The 26,368-nt window shown below is 46.6% G+C and overlaps 1 protein-coding gene across 1 annotated transcript; it reads left to right on the top strand.

Moving 5' to 3' along the window:
• The first annotated feature begins 794 nt into the window (after positions 1–794).
• Positions 795–24,532, top strand: CPLX4 (complexin 4). The gene is made up of 3 exons (XM_014859033.3): positions 795–1,228; positions 6,708–6,795; positions 22,879–24,532. The coding sequence occupies exons 1-3, from the start codon at positions 1,062–1,064 to the stop codon at positions 23,104–23,106; spliced, it is 483 nt and encodes a 160-aa protein (XP_014714519.1). The 5' UTR covers positions 795–1,061; the 3' UTR covers positions 23,107–24,532.
• The last annotated feature ends 1,836 nt before the right edge of the window (positions 24,533–26,368 follow it).

The raw sequence follows: 26,368 nt of genomic DNA on the forward strand, positions 1-26,368 counted from the left end.
TAATAAGCATGGGTTACAGCAGCCGACACCTCTTCCGTCTGCCCCACCCCCTCCTGGAGTGCTTTAATTAGAAAGATACTAACGTAGATTAAAGTCTTAGCCATACTCAGTTCCTCCCTTGACCTGAAGAAAACCACCACCAGTGAGAATCTGCTGCATTGCAAAACGGCGTCAAAAGTTTTATCCGAGTACACCAGAGAGCTTAAGTAGAGCTCCCAGGAGGCGGACTGTATGTGAGAGAAAAAGGTGACCCCACTACACATTGATGATTTAACTTACATTCTTCTTACCTTCTCGATCAGAGCATTGACAGTGTCCAGCGCATCATTTCCACACAGAAGTGTAACATGTCCCTGCACGAGAAGGCTGAGGTCATCTTCCAGATGTAAATTAAGGACCCGCTGGCTGGCCCCTCACACTTGTTTCAGTTGGATATTTATGTATGGGACACGGTAACCGCTGAACCAGTACTGAATTCAAAGAAACCAAAAGGCAAATCCTTGCCTAGTGCTTAGAGTCCAATGAGATAAATTGATGGATCAAAGGATTATTTTTGCTTAATGAAGCATTTTGGGTTTGAATCTCACTGGACTCAGTTTTCAACAGGATGTTGTGCTCAAGGGCTGGAATTTGGAAATTCCAGTACAGCCGTATAATCAGTCAACTCTGATTAATTTAATTGAAACAGGACTCTTGATGAAGCCCTGCTGTGCTTATAATTTAAAATTTAGAAATGGTTAGGGAGAGCGGTAGGTAGTGTGAGGGATTTTTTTCCCTCTGAAATTAGCTTAGTGTATTCGGAAAGTAGTCTGTTGCATCTGATTCTCTGCCTTAGTAATCTGAGCCATCTGCCTCTCTGTGCTAAGTATTCTCCTCTTTAATCCAGCTTATAGCCCACAAACCACTCTTCTCTATCGTTATGCCCTTGAATAGATGAGGCTGTGCAAAGTCCTTTGCTCTTAAATGTGTTGCTGTCATTGAGGCTATTTGGAGATTTTCGTCTTTTTTTCTTTTTCTTCAGGTTTTGTCTGAGTTGGTTTTATTTTTCCGGGGCAGACACAATGGCTTTCTTTATGAAAACTATGATAAGTAACCAGGTAAAGAATTTAGGATTTGGTGGCGGGTCTGAAGAAAAAAAAGAAGAAGGAGGTGCCTCTGATCCTGCAGCAGCCCACGGGATGACTAGAGAGGAGTATGAGGAATATCAAAAGCAAATGATTGAGGAGAAGTGAGTACATGAACTTCATTTCCCTTTAAAGCAAGAGGAATTAATTCTGGCCCTGCCTCCTTCAGCTCCCTCGTTTCTTTCTCTTTGCTCTTTCCATGGCTTTCCTAATGCGCTGTTGGCCTCTAACCCTAGGAAATCATGTTCTGCGAAAGTGAACAGTTTCCTAGCCTCAGCAGTGAGTGTGTCCTACTTGTATGAATGGAAATGAAAAATGATAAGTGAATCTACATGTTCCTAAAGCAGCTGAACACTGTCTGGTCTAGGCACATTTTCATTGACCTCAATTTAATTGTTATGGCAAAAATTTGTGAGCCTATCTTTACAGTCTTTCCAAAATTCACCCTCCTAACAGGTGGAAAGCCTTCAAATTCTAAGAATTCAGACTTTGCACCTGGAAGCAGGCCTTCAAGAATATACAGTTCAACCTTGATCTTACATGTGTGAGAAAAAGCCTGGAAAGCACAACATGACAGTTATGTCATAAGACTTGGCTTCTCAAAGACTATGAATAAATCAGTAGACTGTTGATTATGAAAATTTTAAAGATACAGAAAAGTATAACAGTATAATGAATAGCCATATCTACCTATGACATTAAGTTGACAGCTAATATTTTGCCATATTTGCTTGTAGGTAGATTAGTTGTACAGAAGATAGATAGATATCGTGAACCATTTTTAAAGTAAATTACAAATGTCATAATATTTCACCCCTGAATACTTCAGCCACATCCTTCCAAAACAGATGTTCTCCTGGCTATGTGAAATGTAATAAAAATAAAATATTTGTAATGTTTAAGTTGGATGTTATGGAATCTGAATATCACCAACAAATTTTACTGCTGAGACTGATTTTTAAATAAGTGTAATCTATATATAATTTTCTTAAGTTTAAGGTAAAATTAATTTGTCTTTTAATAATCAATTAAGAATTGAAGCATCAATCTTGAGATTAAATATGTTACAAGAGAAATGTATTTCTTCTTGCTACCATGGCTATTTTGCTAACAATCAATTACATAATAGTTGCCCAAGTCCTATGGCTAAGATAGGTGAAAAGGTTAATGACCTGGAGGGAACCAAGGAAGTATAAAGGCCGACATTTAATGAAAACCTCGTCTATTGTATTTTTTCTGAAAGAAATTATGGCTTATAAACTACCTAGAATGTATTACGCTTGGCTCTGCAGTACATTAGTCAGTGAAAAAAAAAAAGTAAATGCAACTACAAAAATGATGTTGGTGCTACAATGATACTTGGGCAAAAAAAGCAGCATTCCTCGAATATTGGCTAGTTTTGCCTATGGCATGTAAAAACACTGCAAGTATCGTGAAGAGACAGAAGTGGAATAGCACCAAACGTTCTCAGCTGAAGTGGCCTAAGGAAAAGAAATGGTCAGAAATTTAGACTATGTACCTGATCATGTAAAATATCATTTAATATGTCCACGCAATAAATCTGGTCGCAGATATGGCATCTGTTTGATTAACTAATGTCCTAATTTTACTTATTTTTATATCTGGGCAGATCAAAGACTAAAATTCCCAAACGGTGTGGCCAAGCAGTGGATTGGGGTATTTGCCAACTACTCGGCTTTGTGTGTGTGTGTGTGTGTGTGAATGTTATAAATTTATGTAGTCACCCAATTTAAGAAACAGCAGGCCAATGGGGCTAGCCTGCTCTCCCATGGCAAGAGGCAGGATTTCCAGTCCACTGCTTGAGTTTTCAAGAGCTTCATCACCTAGAATACAACATAAAGCAGAAGGCATCAGAAATGGTTCATCACAAGTTACGTGTAGAGAGAGTTCTGGGCATTATAATAATATTAGCAAATGAAAGCTCCCTAAACCTGTCCTCAGCATTTTAGAAAAGTCATGGGATTGACTCTACTAACTATAAACTAAAAAATACCTAACAATGCCCTCTACCGCACACTCATTTTTATTTTACTTCTATGTTCAGATTTTTTTTCACTACTGGTAGCGTTAGTACTGAAAGAGGTCTATACCTAAATAGAATATTTGGAAAGGTCTAAGTGTTTATCCCTCCATTTTTCTCAATTATATTAAAGTGTCCCTTTACCTTAGTTATGGTACAACTGCTATGGTACCATTTGTAACTTGAACTTTGATATACATCACAGACCTAAACATAAAAGCTAAAATTATAAAGCATTTAAAAAAATATAGAATATCTTTGCAAGTTGGAATTAGGCAAGAATTCTTCAACATGACTCTGAAAGTAGTAACCACAAAATTGTAAAATGACAAATTAGATGTTATAAAAATTAAAAGCTTTCATGCATCAAAAGAGACCATTAATAAATAGGCAAGCCACAGACTGACAGAAAATATTTACAAGACGTATATCTGACAAAGGACAGGCAGCTAGGATATATAAGGAATTCCTACAACTCAACAATAAAAGCAAAAAGAAAAGGGCAAAAGAGTTGAACAAATGCTTCACAGAGATATACAAATAGCCAATTAGTACATGAAAAAAAAAAGCCTGGTATCATTAGTCATCATGGAAATGAAAATTGAAATCACACTAAAGTACCACTACACACACACCAGAATGGCTAAAATTACAAAGATTGAATACCCAGTGGTGGCCGCAATGTGGGACAACCAGAACTCTGATTCCAGTGGATGAGATGTGAGAGAGGGTGACCACTTAGAGAAAGGCCTGATGGCGTCTTGTAAAACTGCACTTGCTCAGCAAATTACCCTTTAACTCAGCAATTCCATGCCTAGATATTTACCCGGAGGAGATGAATATATATGTCCACAAAATAACTTGTACAAAGATGTTCATAGCAGCTTCCTTCACAGTAGCCCCAAACGGGAAAGGGTCCAGGTGTTCAGCAACAGCAGAATGAAAAAACAAATGTGATATGTTCGTATAGTAGAATATACTCAGCAATAAGAAGGAGCAAACTACTGGTAAATAAAACAACCTGGGTAAACTCAGAAGTTTTTATGCTGAGTGAAAGAAGCCTCACACAAAAGAATTCATAGTATATTGTTACATTTATATGACGTTCTAAAACAGGCAAAACCAACCTATGGTGGAAAAAAGACAGTGGTCACCTCCAGGACTGGGGAGCGGGAGTTGATTGGGAATGGGGGATGAGGGAATTTTCTCAGGTGATAGTAATGGCTTTTATATCTTAATAGGGGTTTGGGTTACACAGAGAAACAGAACCAGTAGGAGAAATATATATATATATGTATGTATATATATGTATATGTATACAGACGTAAATGTATGCATGAGAATTATTATAAGGAGTTGGCTCACGTGATTATGGAGGCCGAGAAGTCCCACGATCTGCCGTCTGTAAGCTGGAGACCAGGAAAGTCGGTGGTGTAGTTCTGAGAAATGGGGGGCTGAGGGTGTAAGTCCAGTCAAGGACAGGAGGAGATGGATGTCTCAGCTCCAGCAGGCAGCCTGAATTCTCCCTTCCTTTGCCTTTTGTTCTGTTCAAACCCTCGAAGGATTGGATGACACCCACCCACAGTGGGGAGGGCAACCTGCCTTACTCTGTCCATCGATTCAAATGCTAATCTCAGCTGGAAACACTCTCCCAGGCAGACCCAAAAATGACGTTTAATCTGGGCACCTTGTGTCCCAGTCAAGTTGACACATAAAATTAACCGTCACAGCATGTTTAAGATCTGTGCCTTTAATGGTATGCAACATTTTACTTCAAAAGAAAGAGGAACTATAAGCAAATATGTAACTGTAGTTAATGGTATGCATGTCGAAGTGTCTAGGGGGAAGATTACTGATGTCCACAACTTTGAAATGCATCAAAAAATAAGATGGATAGATGAATGGATAGAGGGGGATAGATAGGGGATAAAACATGTTTAGTAAGATGCTAATTGTAGGCTCTAGATGGTGAGTACATGGGTTTCGCTTCCCATCCTTCCTTCAACAATTCTGTATGTTTGAGAATTTCATAACAAAATATTGAGGGGAAAAAAGGCCTGCTTCTGCCCTCTCCACAGGTCACTGATCTCTTGGGCAAGTCACTTATTCTGTTTCCTTCTCCAAAATGAGAAGACTGAGCCCCATGTTCTCTCACGCCTACTTCAGGCCTGACATTGGGGGCGGGGGAGGGGGTGTTCAGAGAGGACCTGAGCCGGGGCCCAGGGATGAGGAGGGTAATCTGGTTGCTTCAGCTCTCCCTTCAGTCAGCCTACCATGTGATGGTTAAGATGATTCCAAAATTTGGAGTCAAGAAATAGAAACCAATTCAATGAAATGAAATGGAATGAAATGAAAACAGGGAATTTATTTTAATGAAAATAATGCTTCATGCAAAGATACTTCACCAAACCCTTGAGCAGAAATCCCACCAGGCGTCCCATGGGCCTACACTGTGAACCAGAAAGCTCTCGGGAAGCCATGAACGCTCTTTCCACCTCTTGCCATTGCTTCTACCTCCATATGGTTGCTTTGTTCTTTTTTCTCAGCAGTCGGCTCTCTCGGGCTCTGTTACCCAGACCACGTGCCCAATGGAAAATGTCAGCCGCCGGCCTCCAAGTTCACCTGTTAGGGTTCCAGCCTCGCTGCGAGTCTCTGTCTTTCTCAGTCCCAATCCCAAATTCCCAAATGAGAGATTTCATTTACCCAGTTTGGTCCAATCCAATACAGAGGGAGGGCAGGGCTAGGGGTATCAATTTAGCTCCAAATGGGCAGCTGGGAGGAGAGGCAGTTATTGTGAGCCTCACAGACATCCCGAAAGGTATCTGCTTCTGTCTGCATCATCATGGGCAAGGGAGTCTACTTCAAACCAGCATAATCACGAATCCAATTAGGTCATCCCCGGAGCACTGTGTATTTACCCTTCGTTGTTTGGGGCTGCCTCTTCCCAATGGGAAAGGGAACACTGTACCTGAATTACGATCTAGAGGGAGTGACAATGAAGGGAAACAGACTTCTATTACATCTCCAAACACCATGTGCCTCCAAAGGACCCCGGTTCTGGGGTCTGTGACCTGGATTAGCTTGCCTAAGAATTGTTCAGGGAGCTTGTTAGACATGTAGCTTCCCCTCCCCACCCCCAGGGATTCTGATGCAGCCGGAAGGGGATCAGACCCAGGCGGCCACATTCTCAACAGGCGCTCACAGTGATGCTGATGCTGGTCCCAGGTCACACTTAGAGCAACACGGTGAGGTCAACTATACGGCAGGAGTAGCTACCCTGGCCCTCTCCTGGGCTGTGTCATAAAGAGAGTCCCAGAACCAAACTGTCTTTGGGGTTTAGGGGTCTGTCTGAGTTACGACAGTGGAATGACAGAGAGGCAGATGTTTGGGGACTTGGGAAAAACTCTCCCATTTCCCAGGCAGTGTCTGCAGGCAGTGTGGACTAGGAAGGCATATCCCAGTGTCTGGATCTCTGAGCAGGGGCTGGAACGTCCTTAGCTCTCTATGTCATTTGATCCTTTCTTCTATTCTTTTACTTCTAGGATGGAAAGAGATGCTGCGTTTACACAGAAAAAGGCAGAGAGGGCGTGCCTCCGAGTTCATCTCAGAGAAAAGTACAGACTCCCAAAGGTGAGACACTCTTAACACAGTAAACATCCAGTTCATTCGTTCGTTCGTTCTTTCTTTCTTTTGCTGAGGAAGATTTGCCCTGAGCTAACATCTGCTGCCAATCTTCCTCTCTTTGTCTGTGAGCCACCACCACAGCATGGCCACTGAGAGACAAGTGGTGTAGGTCTGCACCCGGGAACCAAACCCTGTCCACCAATGTGGAACGTGCTGAACTTAACCACTAGGACACTGCAGTTGGCCCTCCGGTCATTTCTTACATAATAAAAAATGGAGAATGTTTGATGATCAGCAAAGGGTCACACTCATAAATATGTTTATATACACACATATATGCACATGTATACACAAATGCATAAAGATACATATATATATATATTTGTCTTAATTTTAACTGAGGTGTTTAATGTAGTGAAAAGAGCATTGAACTAGGAATTCATAAAAACTAGATTCCAGTCATTTTACCTCTATGAATTAAAGACTATAGAACTTCTATATATCAACACGCAATGGGGGTAAATAATCATGGCTGATGTTTATTGAGCTCTAAGTGCTTTGTGTGTATCAATTCATTTAATCCTGTAAGGATTAATCAACAGTCCTGTAAGGTCAGTTCTTGCAGTAGAGGGAACAGAGGCACAAGGAAAGTCACCAACCTCCTGCCTAAGGCCACACAGCGGAAGGCAGAGCCCAGGGTCTTGACCTCTGTAATACTCTGTCTCTATTTCAAAGGAACCATGGCTCCTTCTTTTTGGAGACGTAGTAGTGCTGGTCATCACCTAGCACCATCTGATCCATCTTGGCGCCGGCTGAGAGGACAAATGCCTGTAGGATCTGGTGGAGTAGTCGGTTTAGAAAAGTTGTAGGGGGCCCTGCCCGGTGGTGCAGCAGTTAAGTGTGCACGTTCTGCTTCTGCGGCCCACAGTTCACCAGTTCAGATCCTGGGTGTGGACATGGCACCGCCTGGCAAGCCATGCTGTGGTAGGCATCCCGTGTATAAAGTAAAGGAAGATGGACACGGATGTTAGCTCAGGGCCAGTCTTCCTCAGCAAAAAGAGGAAGATTGGTAGTGGATGTTAGCTCAGGCTAATCCTCCTCAAAAAAAAAAATGTTGTAGGATTGACTCTGCTAATTGTGAACTAAAAACTACTCAGCGATGCACTACTTCACATTCATTTCTCTCACTGGCTGAGAGGTGGGACGAGGATGTGCTGCTGTGTTACAGCAGGGCTCCGATGCGCTGGTCCAGGACTTGCATCTGGGGGCACAGGGGGCCCAGCACTTTGCTCCTCTGGCTCACTTCTCATTCCCCCCCCCCCCCCGGGGATCCACCCAGCTCCTCTAAATGACTCCATCTTCACCTTCCGGGTTAGGAGTTCAACTTCATATTCCAGAGCTGCACCTTCCCTTAGAGAACTTCTTCCACCTGCTGAAGCCAAAGAAGATGATCCCTCCAAAGTGCATGACCCTTTCCCAAGGATGAGCGCCATCCTCCAGTCGGCTGGGTGGTTTAGAAAGTGCCGCTAAGCCAATTCCTTCAGTGGGTCCCCTGCAGATCCTGGAGAAGTTTAACTTCAGAAGCTACAAGCACTAAACAAAAGGAGACAGGTCACTGTCCATGAAAGGTCACTGTTGAAGTCAGCAAAGAGTTAGACAGCCCCACCCTGTGGGAGAGATCGATCCCTAAGACCCAGGACCCCAGGTTCTGCTCTCAGTGAGGGGGGGAAAACTCACAATGAAATTTAAACTTACTTTCATTTGCAACCAACAAATGTTGAAAAGAATGTCTTGCTTTCTGTACCCTGTATCCAATTCAGGACTTTCTCCCACTGTGCTTGAATTTTGGAAGAGGGGAGCACTTCTAAACACTGTCCTTCCACTCCCGTAGTCTAGTGGATTTCCCGAAACTCCCCAGGGTGTCACTGGCTATCCTCAGCAACGTGGCTTCCCCCAGGCAGGCTGCCTGACTCAGATTTACACTCCTGCCTCCTGCCTTGGGTGCATCTGATTAAAGCACCACAGATATTGTTGGGAATGAAGCAGAAATTAAACACACACACACACACACTCACACACATGGCTAACTGGCCGTGTCTCTTCCACAGAAGTGGAAGGTTTATTTTAAAGATTTATTTTTGACAACTGTTCTATTGTCCTTCTGTGGGATATAAGGAGAACTGGGCTTCAATTCTGGCTCTGCCACTCAGTCAGGGTACAACGTCAGATGGCTTTTTAAAATATCTGAGCCTCAGTTTCCTCATCTATAAAATAGGGGCAATGATACCTACTTCATAAGGTCTTCATCTGAGATAATATAATGTAAGTAACCTTGTACAGGGGCTGAGTAATGGAAGGAGCTCAGTAGACGATAGGTCTTATTATTGCAGCTATTGTATCTATGCACAGAAGTCTTATTTCTAGATAATAACAACCAGGGGCCTTGAAGACCTTGGGTAAGCACACTGATGTGTGTAAACAGTGCGACGACTCGAGGTCCCTGAACCTCAAGAATCTTACCTTTCAGTTGTTTTCTTTCTTAGTGGTGAGTCGGTGGTCTTGCTCATTTCCAGATCCTCAGAGGTGAACACCTTCAGGCTTAGCAGCAAGGTTTTGATGCTCTTCAGAGAAAAAATAATTTCCTAATCTCTGAGCTAAGCTATCCTTTGGGACAGGAGCCTTTCCAGCAGAAACTAGGGAAAGAGGAAATAATTATAGCCATGAAATGTGCACCTTCCTATCCTCCCTGGAGAGGGACAGGCCCTGGGGAGTGACAGTGACTCTATCTGCAGAGGCTACTGCTCCCTAAAGCCAGTGGGCAAGGACATGAGAAAGGTGATAAGCTGTTGCCAGTGGAGCCCAGGGCCTTCCACTGCTGGGTTCACCAGTGCTCATACGCCCCTTTTTGTAGCTGTTTCCGATGCCTGGTGCATATGAGACCTCACCTGATGTCTTTCATGGACCCTGAAAGAGACCTGTGAGTTCTTCTAAGAATCGAGTGCCTCTGCTTCATTTCAGACACGAGGACACTGCAGCCCGGGGAGTTAAGTAGTTGTGCACAAACCCACGGCTGTCGAGTGACAGGCCAGGACTGGAACTCAGGCCTCCCGACCATGAAAGGGCGGCTTACGCACAAAATGGTTTGAACACATCTCCCTCTGGCCCCAAGGCCTCTGCTCCTTCTACTCTTAATATTAAAGGCATCCCAAAAGTTTAGTGCAGTTCTGAGCTCCACATGGCTTAAAACTGCACAAAAACTTTGGGGACAATCTGTACCGCTCACTGTTTCAGTGAAGTGTCACAGAATCCCACGCCAGCAGCCCAGGGACATTGCTTTTCTTTCTCCTGTGTTGTCTGATGACTTGACCACAGACCTGGGAGTCGCTGACTACATTCCAAATACGATCTCAGTAAACAGATGAGAATGTCACTGGAGAGCGTTCCACAGGTGCTCCTTTCCTGTGGAGTTTACATCTGGATGGGGGCCTCCCTGGGCCGGTCTTACAGGGTGGCTGCATTTTGGGAAGACAGACTCTACACACAATGTTTCAAGAATTTGCCCCTAGTGTGAAAAAATACTAAAAATATGTACTAATGATACAATTGCCTGCTTTTTGTAAAGCATAGGGAAATTCTAATCCAATGCACACTATCCATAAAACGGTAATTAACAGAAAGTATACCATAAAAATCAACTGGACCATAGTCCACTGTGCCCAGTTATCATCAGATGTGGCTAAGGCCCCAACCTGTGCGCAGGGCCTTGTGTTTGAAGTTCAGCCCCACTCTTGGGCACCCGCTCTGCCTCCTACGGCTGTCACAGGTTCTCCTCTGGCTCAAGGCTGAATGAGGCTCAGTGGGCTGCAGCTGGCCTTCCACGGCCCCCGAGACTGGAAAGGGGCCCTGGGGGACAGATGCATTTCCCGGGCCAAGATCAGCTTCCGGTGGCCGCCTTCTGTTTGTGTAGAACAGCCGCTCTCGTGCAGCGTGGACCCTGGCGTCGCTGTGGAGCGCACAGCAGCGGCCGACTGTGCGACAGGAATCGGGTCCCTTGCGCCCCCTGGTGTCCGGGACGCAGCGGCGCGGGCAGCCGCCGGGGAATGCGCCCTCGCCGCCCCAGCGCACCGGCCCGGCCTGTGTGCTCGGCTTTTCTGCGGGGCCTGAGGCTTGTAGCAGGGAGGGTGGTGGTCGGGGGTGGGGAACAGAAATAAATGCCTGGAGGTAACCTTTTTTTTTTGAAATCCGTTCTTTTCACATGAAGGACCAGACTGTGCATTTTATTCTAGCGAGCCTGGTGGGCCCTTCTAGAAGCAGCTGTCACAAAGCAGGAGGTGAGGAACGAAGTATGGACAGGCTGGGAGGGGAGCATCTGAGCTGTGGGGTCCTCCCATGGTGTGCCAGGAGACAGAGCCAGGAAACAAAGGTCTGTTAGCTGTCTCTGCACCAACCAGGATGGTGAGGGGTTTTTGACTGACAGTAATCGAGGGAGAGTTGAAGGAATTGGAACATTCAGCCTTGAGAGCAGGCGACCTTGGGGCTGCTCGTTCCCCAGGGCTGAATGCCATGCTTTGCTTCTCAGACCGTGTCAAGCTGGCTTCTCTGGAGGGGCTCCTGCCACTGGCTGTTCTGGAACTGTTTGCAGTTCTTGGGGCTTTCTTGGATTATGCAGAAGGACCCTTCATAATAGAACCTTTAGAATGCCATGTAAAAACCACAATGGGAATTTAGGTTGTGGGTTTTCTTCTCCTGGATGATCCAGTAGGCAGCAAGGAGGCCCTGGAAGACTAGGCAGTGACATGGGCATCGCTGTGGTTGGGAAAGCTCGGGGCCATAGCCATGTGTCCAGTGAATTCGAGGGAGAGGAGTGAGGGGCCAGCCGGCCAGGGCTGCACCTTCAGAGCAGCAGGGGAGGGCTGCCGGAGGCCTGGGCTGAGGAGGACCTGCTGGCTAGAGATGAGCCAGCAGTTCCCACGTCCTCTGTACGTCTCCTTCGTGGAGCTTGGCATCTTGATCACTGCACTTAATTGATTACTTATCTGATTACTGCAATTAAAAATGGTCATCTTCAATTAGCCATAAAAAAAGAAGGAAATCCTGCCATTTGCAACAACACGGACGGACTTTGAGGGCATCATGCTAAGTGAGATAAGTCAGACAGAGAAAAATACTGTATGAGCTCACTTAATGTGGAATCTAAAGCAAATGGAACTCATAGATACAGAACAGATGGGTGGTTGCCAGAGGCAGTGGGTGGGGCATAAGCGAAATGTGTGAATGGGATCAAAACTACAAACTTCCAGTTAGAAGATAAATAAACCCTGGGGATGTCATGCATAGCACGGTGACTACAAAAAAAAGGGTCATCAAAAGGCATCAGTAGGACAAATCGCATTGTCCTTAACAATTAGCGGTAACCTCAGGATAGGCGGGGTCATCTGAGCGCCACTCCACCTGCCTCTTCCTCCCATCCCCCTACGCTCTCTTCCTAGGGTGGGTGTGGGTCCCTGGGCTGCCATGGCACTTAGGCGCCTTGACCCAGCGTCTGAGTGTATTTCTCTTTATTATGCTTATTTTTTATATGCAGAATAGCCCATGTCAGAGGTATACGCTCAATGCATCATCATAAAACTCATGTAAATCCAGGGACTTGCCCAAGGTCACAAAGCTTACTGTGACAAACAGGGCCTTGAGCCTCCTTATTCTTCACCCAGCACTTTTCCGTGCCTCACTCTCCCCTCTAAACTGCGTATCTCTACTGGGGATGGTAGACTCGAGAACTGAACACAACTGTCTGACGAAGAAATGGTGCTGGGCAGAAGGCAAGGTCACCAGGACCTTATTGGGCTCCTCATAACAACCTCCTCTCCCCTCCCGGTCTGCAGAATTCTTAGCCCTGTGCCGTCTTACCAAATCCTTGCTGGGTAAACAGCCATACTAATAGTATTAACAGTCCACAGGGAGTTGGACACATTCACCATGTCGTCCAGCTAACGAGGGATGACCCCCTGGGCACCTCATTCACAATTCCCCAGGGTCACCGTCACAGCGGTTACATAACCAGCAGGAGGCGATTCTGGGCCCTTCCCCTCACCGAGGCCCAACAGAGAGCAGATTTGAGGAAAATGTCTTCCCGGGAGCTGTCAGGTCTAATGAGGATAACTATGTCACATTTTGGAATTAGAACTGTATTTTCTAAAGAAATTATTTGGCTGGTGTTTCCTGTGAAAAAGGGTTTCACTCGATTGCTGACCGGGGGAAGGAAATTTGGACTCTGAAAAGGAGCCATGTAGGCCCTAGCCCTCTGGCGAACCCGTCCTCCTCTCCCGAGTTTGCTGTTCACTGTCGGTGACCACACCATTGTCAGACTCGTGTCTTCTGACGACCACTTGTAATTGCAGTAATCACATAAGGAGTCAAATAAGTGCAGTAATCAAATTGCAGAAATCTGAAGTCTATGTAGTAAAGCTTATCGCTCATTATGATGTTCATGTACACACAGCCACTCTGTGTTGATTTCCTCTGGTTGTCAAATTTCAGGTAATTAGAGGACTTCAAATACCTAATGATGCTCATGTTGGACTTGGATCCCACTCCATTCATCATCCCTGTCCTGTATTTTCAGTTTTTCTTCTCTATTGGCCTCTCCTTTGTAAAGGAAGTCAAATCTCTCCCAACTAAAACAAAGAAGCAGCCCTTTCCAGGTAAACAGGCCTTTCTAGGCATCTTCCCTAGATGACTGGCTCCCACTGCTCTGCCAAAACCTTCCTCCTTCAGATGCTTGGCCAGATGGTTCTGTCATTTTCTTTTTGGACCTCTGTTTCTCATCGTTTCCTCTAGCTCTGGTCATTGCTTCCTCCCTGAAGCTCTTTCTCACCTTGGCTTCTGGACACCACCCTTCTGGTTCTCATTCTCTTTGAACTGTTTCTTCTCTGTCTTCTTCATGAGTTACCCTTTACCTGTCTGCCCCCAAATTCTGGAATATTCCATGGTGCTCCCTCACTGGGCTCTTTTTCCCATGCAAGTCTGCACATTCTACTGGATGGCTGCGCCTTGCTGTTGCTTTCAGCTCCCACCTATCTGCGTACAGATGGCCCTCAAATCTACACCCCAGCCCACACCTTCTCCCTCAGGTTCCCTGCTGCCTCTGCCTCTACTTGGGCACCTCCGAGCTCACACCCAGAACAGACTCCCTCATTACCCCCTAACCTGCTCCTCCTTAGGCTCCACCTGCACTGATGGCTCCTTCTGCCAGCCCATCCCCCAGGCTGTCAACTGGAAGTCATCCTTGACTTTTTCCTCAGTAAATCACCATGTAACCCTAATTTCACCTCCTAAATAATTCTTGACTCATCCTCAAGTGCAGACCTCATCATTTCTCATCTTTTGTACCTTAACAGCTCTTAAGTAACTTTTCATCTTTAAGTTTTGTTCCCCTCAAAACCGGGGAGTGAGGTTTCCAAAATGCGCATCTGATCCTGTCCCTCCGCTGTTGAAGAAAAAGAAAAAAGACTTATCGTGACTTTTAGAATAAGGTCCAGACCCCTTGGGCTGCATGCCATGATGTGGTTCCTATCTTTTCAGTCTCACCTCTTGCCACTCCTTGCCTGGACTGTCCCTTCCTCCCACTTTGTCCCTTATGCCCTGCTCCCTGTGACCCTCTTCCTTCCTGTAAGACTTTGTGACCTAGTGCCACTTTCTCCAGAACCTTCCATGGCCTCCCTGTCCCCACCTAAGGCTGGGTTGGCTCACAATTCTCCATTCTCCCATAATCCCTGCGTGCATGTCTCTTATCTTATTTCATCTTATCACACTGAGTATTCGCACCTACTGGACCGTGTGCTCCTTAGTCAGGGGCTGAGTTTCCATCTTATCACACTGAGTATTCGCACCTACTGGACCGTGTGCTCCTTAGTCAGGGGCTGAGTTTCCATCTTTGTCCTCACTGCCTTGCATGATGTGTAGAAGTCACACACACACACACATGCACACACACTCACACACACCTGTGCAAAAGGCTTTCCGAATGATCAATGTTTGGGAGAAAAGAAAAAAAAAATCACACACCCAAAGAACAAAGTCTCAAAAACAGCTGAAAGAATCTATCTGCCCTAAGACTTACATTAAAACAAATTTTCATGAAAAGAACAAATCTGGATTCAACATTATAATTTTGTACAAAATACAAAGGCTACTTTATATTATAATTAAGAGGTCACATTTCTTCAAATAGAGGAAGTAATACATTGTAAATAAAGCCACAAGATTATCTCTAAAGATAAAGGCGCCCCTCTTCCTTGCTAACTCAAAATGTATATGTAAGTCAAGCCAAATTAATAAGAGAAAACAGTTCCACAATGAACCCTAATCCTATTAAGGGAGTTGTCAGTCTAGGTTAGTCATTGAAAATAATGTCATGCCCCCTGCTGAGCTATATGATTTAGTTACACCTGGTGTTTGTCTGCTGTATTAAGGGCATCCTTCATTTTGAATAAAGATGAAGACAGAAGAAAATCTATCAATAGAGTTGTCTTTAAACGTGTCACACTGAAAGCGCCATTAGAATAGAACTTAAAATTTGCCTCTTAAAAACAGATAGGATTCCGTGAACCTTTCTTTGCCCGGCTCCTTCAGATTAGGAGCTCGGGGGGCCGCCCAGCAGGTCGGAGGCTGAAACCTTCTGCTTCGGAGCGGCTGTGTCTGGTGGCAGGGCGGGGGGGCCATCAGAGGCCCCTCCAGGGCCTTCGCTTCCTTCTCCTCCCTAGCCTGCCCGGGTCAGTTTGCTCCTTCTCCTCGTGCCCTTGAAAGAAGCAAGGACTGAAAGTGCTGAGGGGACTTGGGGAAGGGAAGAAAGAGATGTTGCACGCCATACAGCAGGAATTCGGTACACGTGACTCAGCCACACCAGGTTTCTCAGTCAACCCAGCACCCAAGGTGTAAGGTAGGTAGATATTATTTCCCCTCATAGACAAGAGCATCGGCTGAGAGGGGGAAAGTGACGTCCCAAGGTCTCAGGGCCTGTAAATGGCAAGGCAAGATGAGACCCCAAGCCAACCTGACCGTACTAGCCATGTTTTCCTGCTAGACCCATCAGGTGTGCTGGGCGCTCATCCCCTAACAAGCTGGATGCCGTTCATGCAAGAATCTTCCCCAGGCCAGGGTTTCCTCATCTGTTAATGAGAGGCCTCTAAGAGTTTCTTGAGTTCCTTTGGAATGCCTGCATAAAGGAAAGAAGCATAAGATGTACACAGCTGGTTCTAGAAATTCTCATTCCGTGCCGGGCCCTATATGTGTACACTCTCAGTCAACATTAAAAACTGACGCCTATGATTGGAGAAGTCAAATGCACAAGCTGTGTCCTATTCCGGGTGTGCTGAGGGCTCTTTAAGTAGCTAAGGAGGGAAGAAGTGTGGTGCAGAGAAGGAGCAGCTAGCAAGCCCCAGCCAAGGGTCTCAGCACTGCTCACACATTAGGATCACCCGGCAAGCTTTCTAAAAATTCTACTGCCTGGACCCCACCACAGACCGCTGGAGCCAAATCTCTGAGGGTGGGATGTGGCCATCAGTATTTGTCTGTGCTTTACAAGGGAGTGAGAGGCATAGAGACGGTTGAAAACCACTGTCCCAGGGGAGGGAACATACACATGGCTCTGTCCTTCAGCAGCAACTGGGCAGAACAAGCATGATGTCTGCCAGAGCCAGGCTCCAGGGCCTCATGCCTGCACCCTCCTGGTCCAGGCTGAACACCCCCTTACCTTGGGCATAGCAGGCCATGCTCACTGTGACTTTCTATGGAGGTGTTTGTTGCCTGGCTCTGTTCTTTGGTCTATGTCCCCACTCCACCAATGTCTTGTATGCTCCAGCTAGACAGGAACCAGGGGTCCTATCGCCTTGCCTGGAGGCCAGTGCAGCACCCTCAGTCATGACCAGGACAGTGAGAAGGGGTTTGTGAAGACAAGTGACTGCTGACATCAATGATCTTCACGAATAGGCAAACATCAAAGGTTAGAGCAACTCATCAAAGTGAAGACATCCATTCATCTAGCCGTTTGGTACCACGTAGACCAAAAGTGAACAAACAAACCCAAAACAAACTCAGATCTACCTAGTATCAAACAAACTGGTGTGTGCTTCTACCAGTCTCTAACAAGACTCTAACAAGTGGTGAACGCTCAGCTTTTGGAAGATATAATCATCGAAGATGGTTTATCCTCATATCTCAAGTCTGGTACCAGACGAGGGCAGTTTATCAAGATCTGGGGCCGAAGAAGTCTGAATCCAGGGTCGTGCTTACCCTTTAGTGAAAGGTCAGAAATCAGTCACAGGGGATAACAATGAGGGGATAGGAGGCTATTTAAATAATGGAGCATTCAGCACTGGCAATTAAGATTATAAATCTGGTTAAAAACCAAGAGATTAAAACTGATTCTGGTCAGCCGGCATAAAAATAATTAGCTCTCAACTGCATTAAACAATATCTCAAATTGATAAGATTTCTGGAAATGAGAAGACCTCCAAAACAGAACCTCCAAGAATAAAGTATAGCCTGTAAATCCCCTAATTACAGACTGGCTCACTCACTCACTCATTCATTCATTCATTCATTCAATCATGCTGTGGTTCTCAGCACTAAACTTCCCCTCGTCCCTGGAGCCGATTCATATTGGCTGCAACTGCACTGGTATTTGCAGGGTGTAATGAGGCATTACTGCCTCTCCTTGATGCATGAACTGTGTCAAAATATCCCCGGTCTCCTCAACCTAAGATTTGTCAGTGGGCAGCAAAAGTCTGGACAAGACGGTCATTGTTTGGATTGTAGACAAGGTCCTATCAGCGGGCGGTTCATTAGGCAAGCAGGCAGCGCGACTACACGGGGTACAAACCCCACTCATGCTCCTTAATTGCTTGCTCCGTTTTGGGTCCTTCTCTTTTGGGCTGCTGCTCCTCACCCGCTGTTTCACTGCCCATGCCTTCTTAATCCCAGGAAGGCTTTCACAGGGATCCTGATATTAAGCTGCCCTTTTTCCTCAAAAATATTAGTAACTACAGCTACATTTGTCCAGGGATTGGAAGCTTACAAGGCCCTCCATACCACGTCTCCTTCAGTCCGCTCTGTCATCCTCTGAGGGGTCCTCCCAATGGGCATCAGAAGTGTCAAGTGACTTGGCCAGAGTCATGAGGTGGGCAAATGACAGACTGGGATGTGAACCAGGTCTCCGGACTCCAGATCCCACAGCCTTTCCACTGTCGTTGGCCACCTCTGCATGACAACAGTTGGGGTCACTGCAATTTTTACAAAGAGGACACTTACCCTTGGCCTGACCTGGGCCTGGGGCTAGCTCACTTGATTAGGACAGTGCTAATGAGGCCAGCGGTCCAAGTTTGGTTCCAGAGGGCTTCGTTCTTGTCCTCCAGATACTCACCGGCCTGTCTGGTTGTCCTACCCTTAGTCATAAAGTGTCCACGGCACAGGCTGCAGCCCAGAGAAACTGACTCCAGTACGAGAATCCTCACCTGAAGCAGCTCCACTGTTGGCGGGCGGGAGGACTGTCCTTCTCGAAGGATGGAGATCATAGCACTCTCTGACCACAGCCATGACCACACCCAACACTGCCCTAGACTGGACAACTGGGGCCACTAGCCTTGGGCCCCATGCTTTACAGGGCTCCCCTTTGTCCTACTGGCCACACTCCTTCACATGGGATGAAAAGTCCACGGCCAAAGGGACAGGCCCACCCAGAGCCCAGACCCCTCCTCTAGACCTCACTCAGGCTGCCCAGGACCCCAAGTTCCCCACCTAAATTCATTCCAGCGCCTGCCCAGGCCTCTGCCCCAGGTCTGCCTTCCCAAGGGTGCACTGAGCTGCTGGCCTGGAGAGTAGGGAAGATGTCCGTACACTGGGAACCATACACCCAGGAGTGATGGAGCCAGGGACTAGGAAAAAAGAGGGCCACGTCGTGAGCCAGGGACCGCTATCAGTACTTGTCCTCTGGGTCCCACAAACACTAGGGTGGGCCTGCAAGGGGTGAGGGAAGCCTGGGTCCTCAAGGTAGCTTTCTCCCAGAATTGAGGGCCTTGAGCCAAAAGGGAAATGAATAAGCCCAGCTTGCTAGGAAAGCATGTGAAGTCAGGGCCATCCTAGGCTAGAGGTAAGGTGTAAAGAGAACAAGGTCTTCTGATGGGCCTGGTACCATGTGCAGGAGCCAGGATTCCCCAATTCAAACCCCCCGCCCTCCTCTGAGGGTTATTATGTTTATGAATAGCTACCCTTCGTTGACCACTTAAAATACTCCAGATAATTCAGTTATCATATCATTAATCCTCTACAACTCTAAGGCAAATAATATAATCCCAATTTATAGATAAGGAAATAAAGCTCGGAAAGGCTGTGTAAGGTGCCCAAGGTCACACAGCCCGTAGGTAGTGGAGGTAACCTTTACGCTCAGGCAATCTGATTCTCAAGCCAATTCTTGACCTCTAGGCTGCACTGCCCCAACAGGAGTGTAAAGAGAAATAAGTCAGGAGCTATGAAAACAGGGCTGTTTACAGCAAAGAGGACCTGCATGTTTGAGTATTGTTAAGGCTATAGTAGTCCGTGACAGTAGGCTCACTGAATCATTCAATGAACGTGTACTGTCTATGTCTCCATGCCAGAAACTCGGCTGGGTTCTGAGACTTGTAGATGAGTAAGCCCCTGTCTGCAAGGAATGTGGAGCAGTGGCTTCTGAATCAGCAGGTCTAAGAACATGCATTTCTTTCTTTCTTTCTTTCTTTTTCTTTTCTTTTCTTTTTTTTTTTTTGCGGAGGAAGATTAGCCCTGAGCTAACATCTGTGCTGATCTTCCTCCACTTTATATGTGGGTCACTGCCACAGCATAGCTGCTAAGTGGTGTAGGTCAGCACCCAGCATCCAAATTGTGAACCCAGCCAACCCACTCCACCACAGGCTGCCCAAGACTGTGCATGTCTAACAAGGTCTCAGGAGGTGCTGCTGCTAGCCTGAGGAACCCCACTTTGAGAACCACTTTGGTAGAAGTTGTGACCATCAAGAGTCCCTCTGCTGAGTTGAGAGGCAAAGGGGAACCCCGCTGCTCTCCCTTCCCTGGACAGGTGGAAGGAGGAGAAAATAACCCTCCAAGTCCTCCTTGAAGGAGGAAACCCTTCCAAAGCTTCTCCAGGGGCAGCGCGCTGAGGCCGGGGGTGGAGGGGTGGTGGGCCGCACCGCCCGCGAGCCCTTCTGAGTGGATCAGGTCTCTGAGCACCAGCTGGTGGCTCCCTCCCTGCGGTCCCTCCAGAGGCCTGTTCCTCCAGCCCGCAGCAGCTACTCCGTGCAGGTTTGAACCTGGTGACATCCGCAGGCATTTAACACAACCAGAGGGGCGGGGAGCCGGGATTCCCCGAGAGGCCTTTTCAGATCCTGCCCGTTGTGTTGGGGAGCATGGGAGACAGCGGGTGTCCTGCGCCTGCGCAGACTGAGAATCAGCAGACCACAGTCCCGCTCCTCTCCCCACTACGAAGACGCGCGGGGGATGATCAGCAAGGAAGGCAGCCTCGGGAGTAGGTAAATAAAAAACAAATCGAAATGGAAGATTGGCCAGGAGCCCCTGGGGATTAACTAACTAATTAATCCCCACACCAGTTTGATGAGGGACTAATTAATCCGTTAAGCGCCTGGAGGGGCCACCACGACCTGGCCAAGCGCCGGGCGAGCTCCTCTCACCCGGGGAGGCTGGCGCTGGGCGCGGCCCTTCTCAGAGCTCTTCAGGGAGGACCTGCCTCGCCTCCTCTGCATCCAAGTCGGCCTCTCAAGCTGTTTCTGGAGCCCTGCTCGCTGTCGCTCTGCCCGGAGCACCGAGGGAGGAAGAGAGCTCTGGGGAAGGGCTGTGGCCTCCAGCCTCTGGAGGGACCAGCTGGAGAAGTCGAAGCCAGGGAGCCTCAGAAAGGAAAAGCCCTCGGCGATGCGATTTCCAGCTGGAGAGTCAAGTTGCCACAGTACCCTGGCTCGCTGTTTGGACCTGGAGACGACCGATGTTTGTTGAGAATCATTTCTACTCAGCACCCAGGCAGGGAGAATTCCTATCTCGCATAGGTGTTGACTTTAACTCCACCTGGGAACTCAGCAGCTGCCAAAATCTTTCTAAAATCGAACCAGTGTGGCCTGATTAAGACTAAGATGATCATTTTACCTTTTTTTTTTTTTCCCCAAGCAGCCATGGGGCTCTGCTGCGGATTCTTTTTTTTTAACATTTTATTTTTTATTTTAATTTTTATTTATTTATTTATTTTTAATTTTTCCTTCTTTTCCCCAAAGTCCCCCCCACCCCCACCCCAGGACATTGTTGTATATTTTAGTTGTGGGTCCTTCTAGTTGTGGGATGTGGGACGTGGCCTCGAAATAGCTTGATGAGCCTCGCTAGGTCCACGCCCAGGATCTGAACAGGCAAAACCCTGGGCCTTGGAGGCAGGGAGCACAACCTTAACCACTCGGCCACCCAGCCGCCCCTGTATGTTTTTCTTTATTGCAGTAACAGTTTATAACATTATATAAATGTCAGGGGTACATTGTAATATATTTCGATTTCTACAGAGATTACATCATGTTCACCACCCAAAGACTGATTACAATCCATCCCCACACGTGTGCCTAGTCACCCCTTCCCCTTTCTCCCTTCCTCTCCAGCAACCACCAATCCAGTCTCTGTTGCTGTGTGTGTGTTTGTGTTTCTTTTTATCTTCTACTTATGAGTGAGATCATACGGTATTTGACTTTCTCCCTCTGTCTTATTTCACTCAGCATAATACCCTCAGGGTCCATCCATGTCGTCACAAATGGCCAGATTTCATCATTTCTTAGGGCTGAGTAGTCTTCCATTGTGTATCTATACCACATCTTCTTTATCCATTTGTCCCTTGATGGGCACCTAGGTTGCTTCCAAGATCATTTTATCTTTATGTGATCGTTCATGAGCTTTGGTAATAAATCCCAGGCTCATCACAACATGTTGAGTTGGGCCCTGAAGTCTGCTTAGATTTTTCCTATCATTCGCTTTCTGACACTCTTGTTAATCTTCTGTGCCCCCAAAGCCCAGTTCGCCTCCTGTTACAACCTGATCTCAGAAAATTTTCCAATGGCAGCCATCTGGGAATATAAACGACACTTACCTTTCCCAGAGAAAGTTTTCTTTAGAGTCTTCTCTCTCATTGCAAAACAAAAGGCTCCACCACCAAAGTGGTAAAGGGCTTTCTAAGACCAGGCAGCGTGTGCTGAGGAATTCTGGAACAGCCACGCCCAGAATCGCAAAGTGAGATGTGTGGAGCAAACTGTGGTGATACCGTCAGCAGCACGGAAGCCTGGACAGTCGAGATGCTGAGTGGGAGCCAGGCCATCGACGATTCATTTAATCAACAGGTGTTGTGTACCAGACTTGCTTCCAGGTGTTAAGGACATAAGGTGGAATTTGACATGATTCTGTGCCCATGGGGGCCCCCTGTCTAGTAGAAGGGAGAGAGGGGCAATTGTTAAGCAGAAGTTGCCACTTAAGAGCGATGCCTGAAATGACTGAGCACTGTTGGGTCTTTGTGAAGCCAAACCCCGGCCTCCAGAGTGGATCCGCTGGGGCCCCTGGTCCCAGCCTGAGGCTGACAGACCGCAAAGCTTGCAAAGCTGCCCTGAGCCGGAGTTGGTGTGCGATTCCCCAGCTTTGCAGGCATCAGCCTGACAGAGGGGCCTTCTTAAAACCCAGCTTGCTGGGCTCCACCCCAGAGTTTCTGATTCAGTAGATCTGGGGTGAGGCCCTAGAATATGTCTTTCTAACACGTTTCTTAGATGTTGCTAATGCTGCTGGGTCCAGGGATTACACATTGAGGACCACTGTGCTAGAAGGTTCTGATCCACTCCAGGTGCAGTGAAAGAGGGGTGCATCAACCAGCACCTCTGGCCTCCACAACTGCTCCCAGGCCCAGGCACTGCCGAGAGACAGCCAAGCAGGCCGTTCACTTCATTCCTCCTCGACCCAGCATTTGCCTGCTGCCTTTAATATTCGTTTGTTCGTTTTAGGGTGGTTTATCTGTCTCTGTGTTTCTTTTTCAAATAGAGTGAAATGGATGAGAACCAAATCCAGATGGCTGGAGATGATGTGGATTTGCCCGAAGATCTCCGGAAAATGGTAGATGAAGATCAAGAAGAGGAAGAAGATAAGGATTCTATCCTTGGGCAGTTCCAGAATCTTCAGAACATGGACTTGGACACCATAAAAGAAAAAGCCCAGGCCACCTTCACAGAAATCAAGCAGACAGCGGAGCAGAAGTGTTCTGTGATGTGAGGGGCCGGCCGGGTGGAGGACGGATGCGGGCCAAGGTGGAAGTGACCACTCTCCCAGGGAGCGTTTTGAGCAGTGTGTACTTTAACATAGTGAATACACTTAGAATCCTGATGATAAAGCTCTCTACAGACACAGAGACCACAACTTGACGTTCTCAATATTCCCGGTAGAGCGTTTAGCTAGCACCTTGCAGCAGGAAACATACTTTCCTTTTAGTTATAAATGTGGCGGAGTATGAAATGTCACCTGTGAATGATGCAGAAGACGTATCTGCTTAAAGATCTGCAGGACAGCCAAGAAGAAATGAAGCAAATGGCATTTCCTCTCCGACTTCCTTCCTTAGAGGGCAAGGAACCCTTGCCTAACCCTGTCTGGGGTTAGGCTATCTAACCCTGTCGCATGACTTCAGGTCCCTTCAGAGGAAGTTGGAGAAGGTCAGAGTCCCCACGGGGAGCCCAGGCTGCAGGCTCAAGGACAAGCAGAGACCACATCCCCTCTCACTCCCAGGCTCCTTGACGTTGTTGATGCTTCTCTTCAAGCTTGGCACTTAGTTTGAAGCCAAGGGAAAGTAGCAGGGATGTGGTAAAAGATGAGAAGTCAAGACAGAGAGTGGACTTGACCAGCCCTTGCATTGTAGCTCATCAATCTAGAGGCCACGTGAAGAATGGATTTGTGCGGGGTGAGACTAGAGGCAGGGGGCAATGAGGAAGGTTACTGCTGTTTCTGCATTCAGTATCATCTCCTCTTGTCTGAAATTGGTGACAGCAATGGGAACAAAGGGAGTGGACAAATAGAGAGCATTGAGAAGTTAAGTCAATCTCTCTGTGTCTCTCCTTCTCTCTCATCCTCTCCTCCTCTTGCCTCCTCTCCCTTCATTTCCTCCTTTTTCCTCTCCTGTCGCTCTCCACCCCACTCCTTCAAACTAGCTTCCAATGAATCATGCTGTCATTCCATGTCACAACCTTCTGGGGGATACATGGATTTCCTAAGATTTGTTCTCTTTCAAAGGGAATTTTTCAAAGGACTTAGAACATTTACTTCTGAAATACTTAGAGCTGCTGAGCCAAAGCCAACCAAACCAAAATGAAATCCTGGTTTTTCAGTGAGAATAAATGACTCTCAAAGAAAAATTGTGTCGAGAAGAACTACTCTATCAGAGGAAAAGGGAACTAAGACCAAAAAGTGAGGGGCTAACTTCTTCTATACTCAGAGTTCCTGAATGTGTTGTACAAGACGTTTCATGTTATGAGAATACACAAATAAAACAAATTATTAGGGGTCCAGAACCCATGGTCCTTGGCAAAGTTTAACCCCTCTTGGAAGTTCCTGGGAGAATACTGATGCAATGTTTAAGGGTAATTAACCCTGAAGTCCAATTTCTTAGTCCATTCAAGCTGCTATAACAAAATACCTTACAAACAACAAACATTTATTTCTCATAATTCTGGGGCCTGGAAGGCCGAAATCAGGGTGCCAGCATGGTAGGGTGAAGGACCTCTTCTGGGCTGTATAATTCTTATTTTATCCTCACTGGTGGAAGGAGTAGGGGGGCTCTGTGGGGCTTCTTTTATAAGAGCATTAATCTCATGCACAAGGGCTCCACCCTCATGACCTAATCACCTCCCACAGGTCCCGCCTCCTAACATCCTCACCTTGGAGGTTAGGATTCGACCTGTGAATTTAGAGGGGACGCAAATTCAAGCCAGACCATCCACAAATCCTAGATACATTGGACATATTTTTAAATCATGCTTCTCTTCCATGAGAACTGGCATGTGAGTCGTGATTTGTTTTATAGTGGGAATGTTAAAATATTCACGATTTTAAAAGCTATAAAATAATGGATAAGATTTCTTTTCAGTTCAGTGCCTGATTCTGCCCTATAATTATCCCCGTGGGTGGAATGGGTGGGTGATGCACGTGGCCTTGCATTTACACACTTTGTTGTGACATAAAATACTGTGGCTGCCAAATTATCCCGCAGACTAGCTGCAGGATGACATAGAAGAATTGCTTTCTTGTAAAAGATGCAGCCAGTGGTGTTCAGAAAATCACTAAGTTACTGGCACTTCATCTTGACAAGCAATATGCTCCAGTAGCGTTTGGTCCCCGTCCCAGTGGAGCAGCGTACCTGCTGGAGGCCTCTGGCCGTGGTTATCTGATTCCTCTCGTCTCACAACACGCCACACCACGTTACGCCACGTAACCTCACCCCCTAGTGCACCATATTGCACCACAGCACAGCACACCAGCAACACCTTCCCTCCATCAGCACAAGCCACATGCCTGTGGGTTGGAGGAGGGAGGGGCTGTATTAGGGGATTCAGAAGGCCTTTTCCCCTCTAGAGGCAGATGGTGTCTGTGTCATGTGATGGACAAAAAAGGATCTTCCTTCACCAAAACAAAATATCTAACGATTGTTAAGGACTAGGAAAGAATCGATGCTAAACTCCCATAAATAAAGAGATAAAGGCAATCCTTTTACAACACCCTAGTTGAGCCTTATCTGAAAATCTCTAGTGGTACAGAATTCACCATCTGCTATTTCAAGGGAATTCAGCCACTAACTTTTCCATTCATGGAGTGGACACCTTTAATTGTTAGAAAATGCTTTCTTGCCTTAGGTTGAAATTGGCGGCGTCTTTGACCCATTTGTCATGGTTCTGTTGTGTGGAGCTAGACAGATACATCCAAATTCCCACTTGGGCCTTTGATGGGGTCCCAACTTAGTTTTCTATTTTCCAGGTAAAACCTCCAGTTCCCTTCTGTGTGACCTTGAACAAGTCATTTATCCTCTCTGGAAATTCATTTTCTCAGTAGTAAAAATGAAGGGGCCGGATTACTTTATCTTCTGCCATTCATTCTATGGTTTCAGGTTGGTCAAGATCAAATATAGCTTTATCTTGTGAAACAGAGCACATTAGCCCGTGGTCACTGTCACAGAATTAGGGTTCTGTCCCTTTACTAACTCCAGTTGAGCAAAGGAACACAGGCCTCAGGGGTGGAGAGGGGACAGAGAGTTTTGGTAGGATCTAGAAGGGAGAAGGGCCTGGAACATAGAGGGTTGCCCATGAAAAGAAAATCCAGGGGTTTGGAGAGTGTTTCCAGCCAGGAGGAAGGAACCCTAAGGACCGTGTGGAGAGGTGCTGAAGAGTGATTTCCAGGAAGACAAATTCCATGGACTTCCCAGTTTTGCCTACAGTTAACCTAGTCCCCACCTGGATCCGCACTCCTACAGCACAATGAAGCAGGCCATCTTCTT

Source organism: Equus asinus, chromosome 7 (assembly GCF_041296235.1).
Source record: "Equus asinus isolate D_3611 breed Donkey chromosome 7, EquAss-T2T_v2, whole genome shotgun sequence".
NCBI classification, from domain to species: domain Eukaryota; kingdom Metazoa; phylum Chordata; class Mammalia; order Perissodactyla; family Equidae; genus Equus; species Equus asinus.

Excerpts from the sequence above, each read along its gene's own strand:
- CPLX4 (XM_014859033.3), top strand. The coding sequence starts at position 1,062 with ATGGCTTTCTTTATGAAAACTATGATAAGTAACCAGGTAAAGAATTTA. Across the intron at positions 1,229-6,707 it reads AAGCAAATGATTGAGGAGAA|GATGGAAAGAGATGCTGCGT; the intron begins GTGAGTACATGA and ends TTTTACTTCTAG. Across the intron at positions 6,796-22,878 it reads AAAAGTACAGACTCCCAAAG|AGTGAAATGGATGAGAACCA; the intron begins GTGAGACACTCT and ends TTTTTCAAATAG.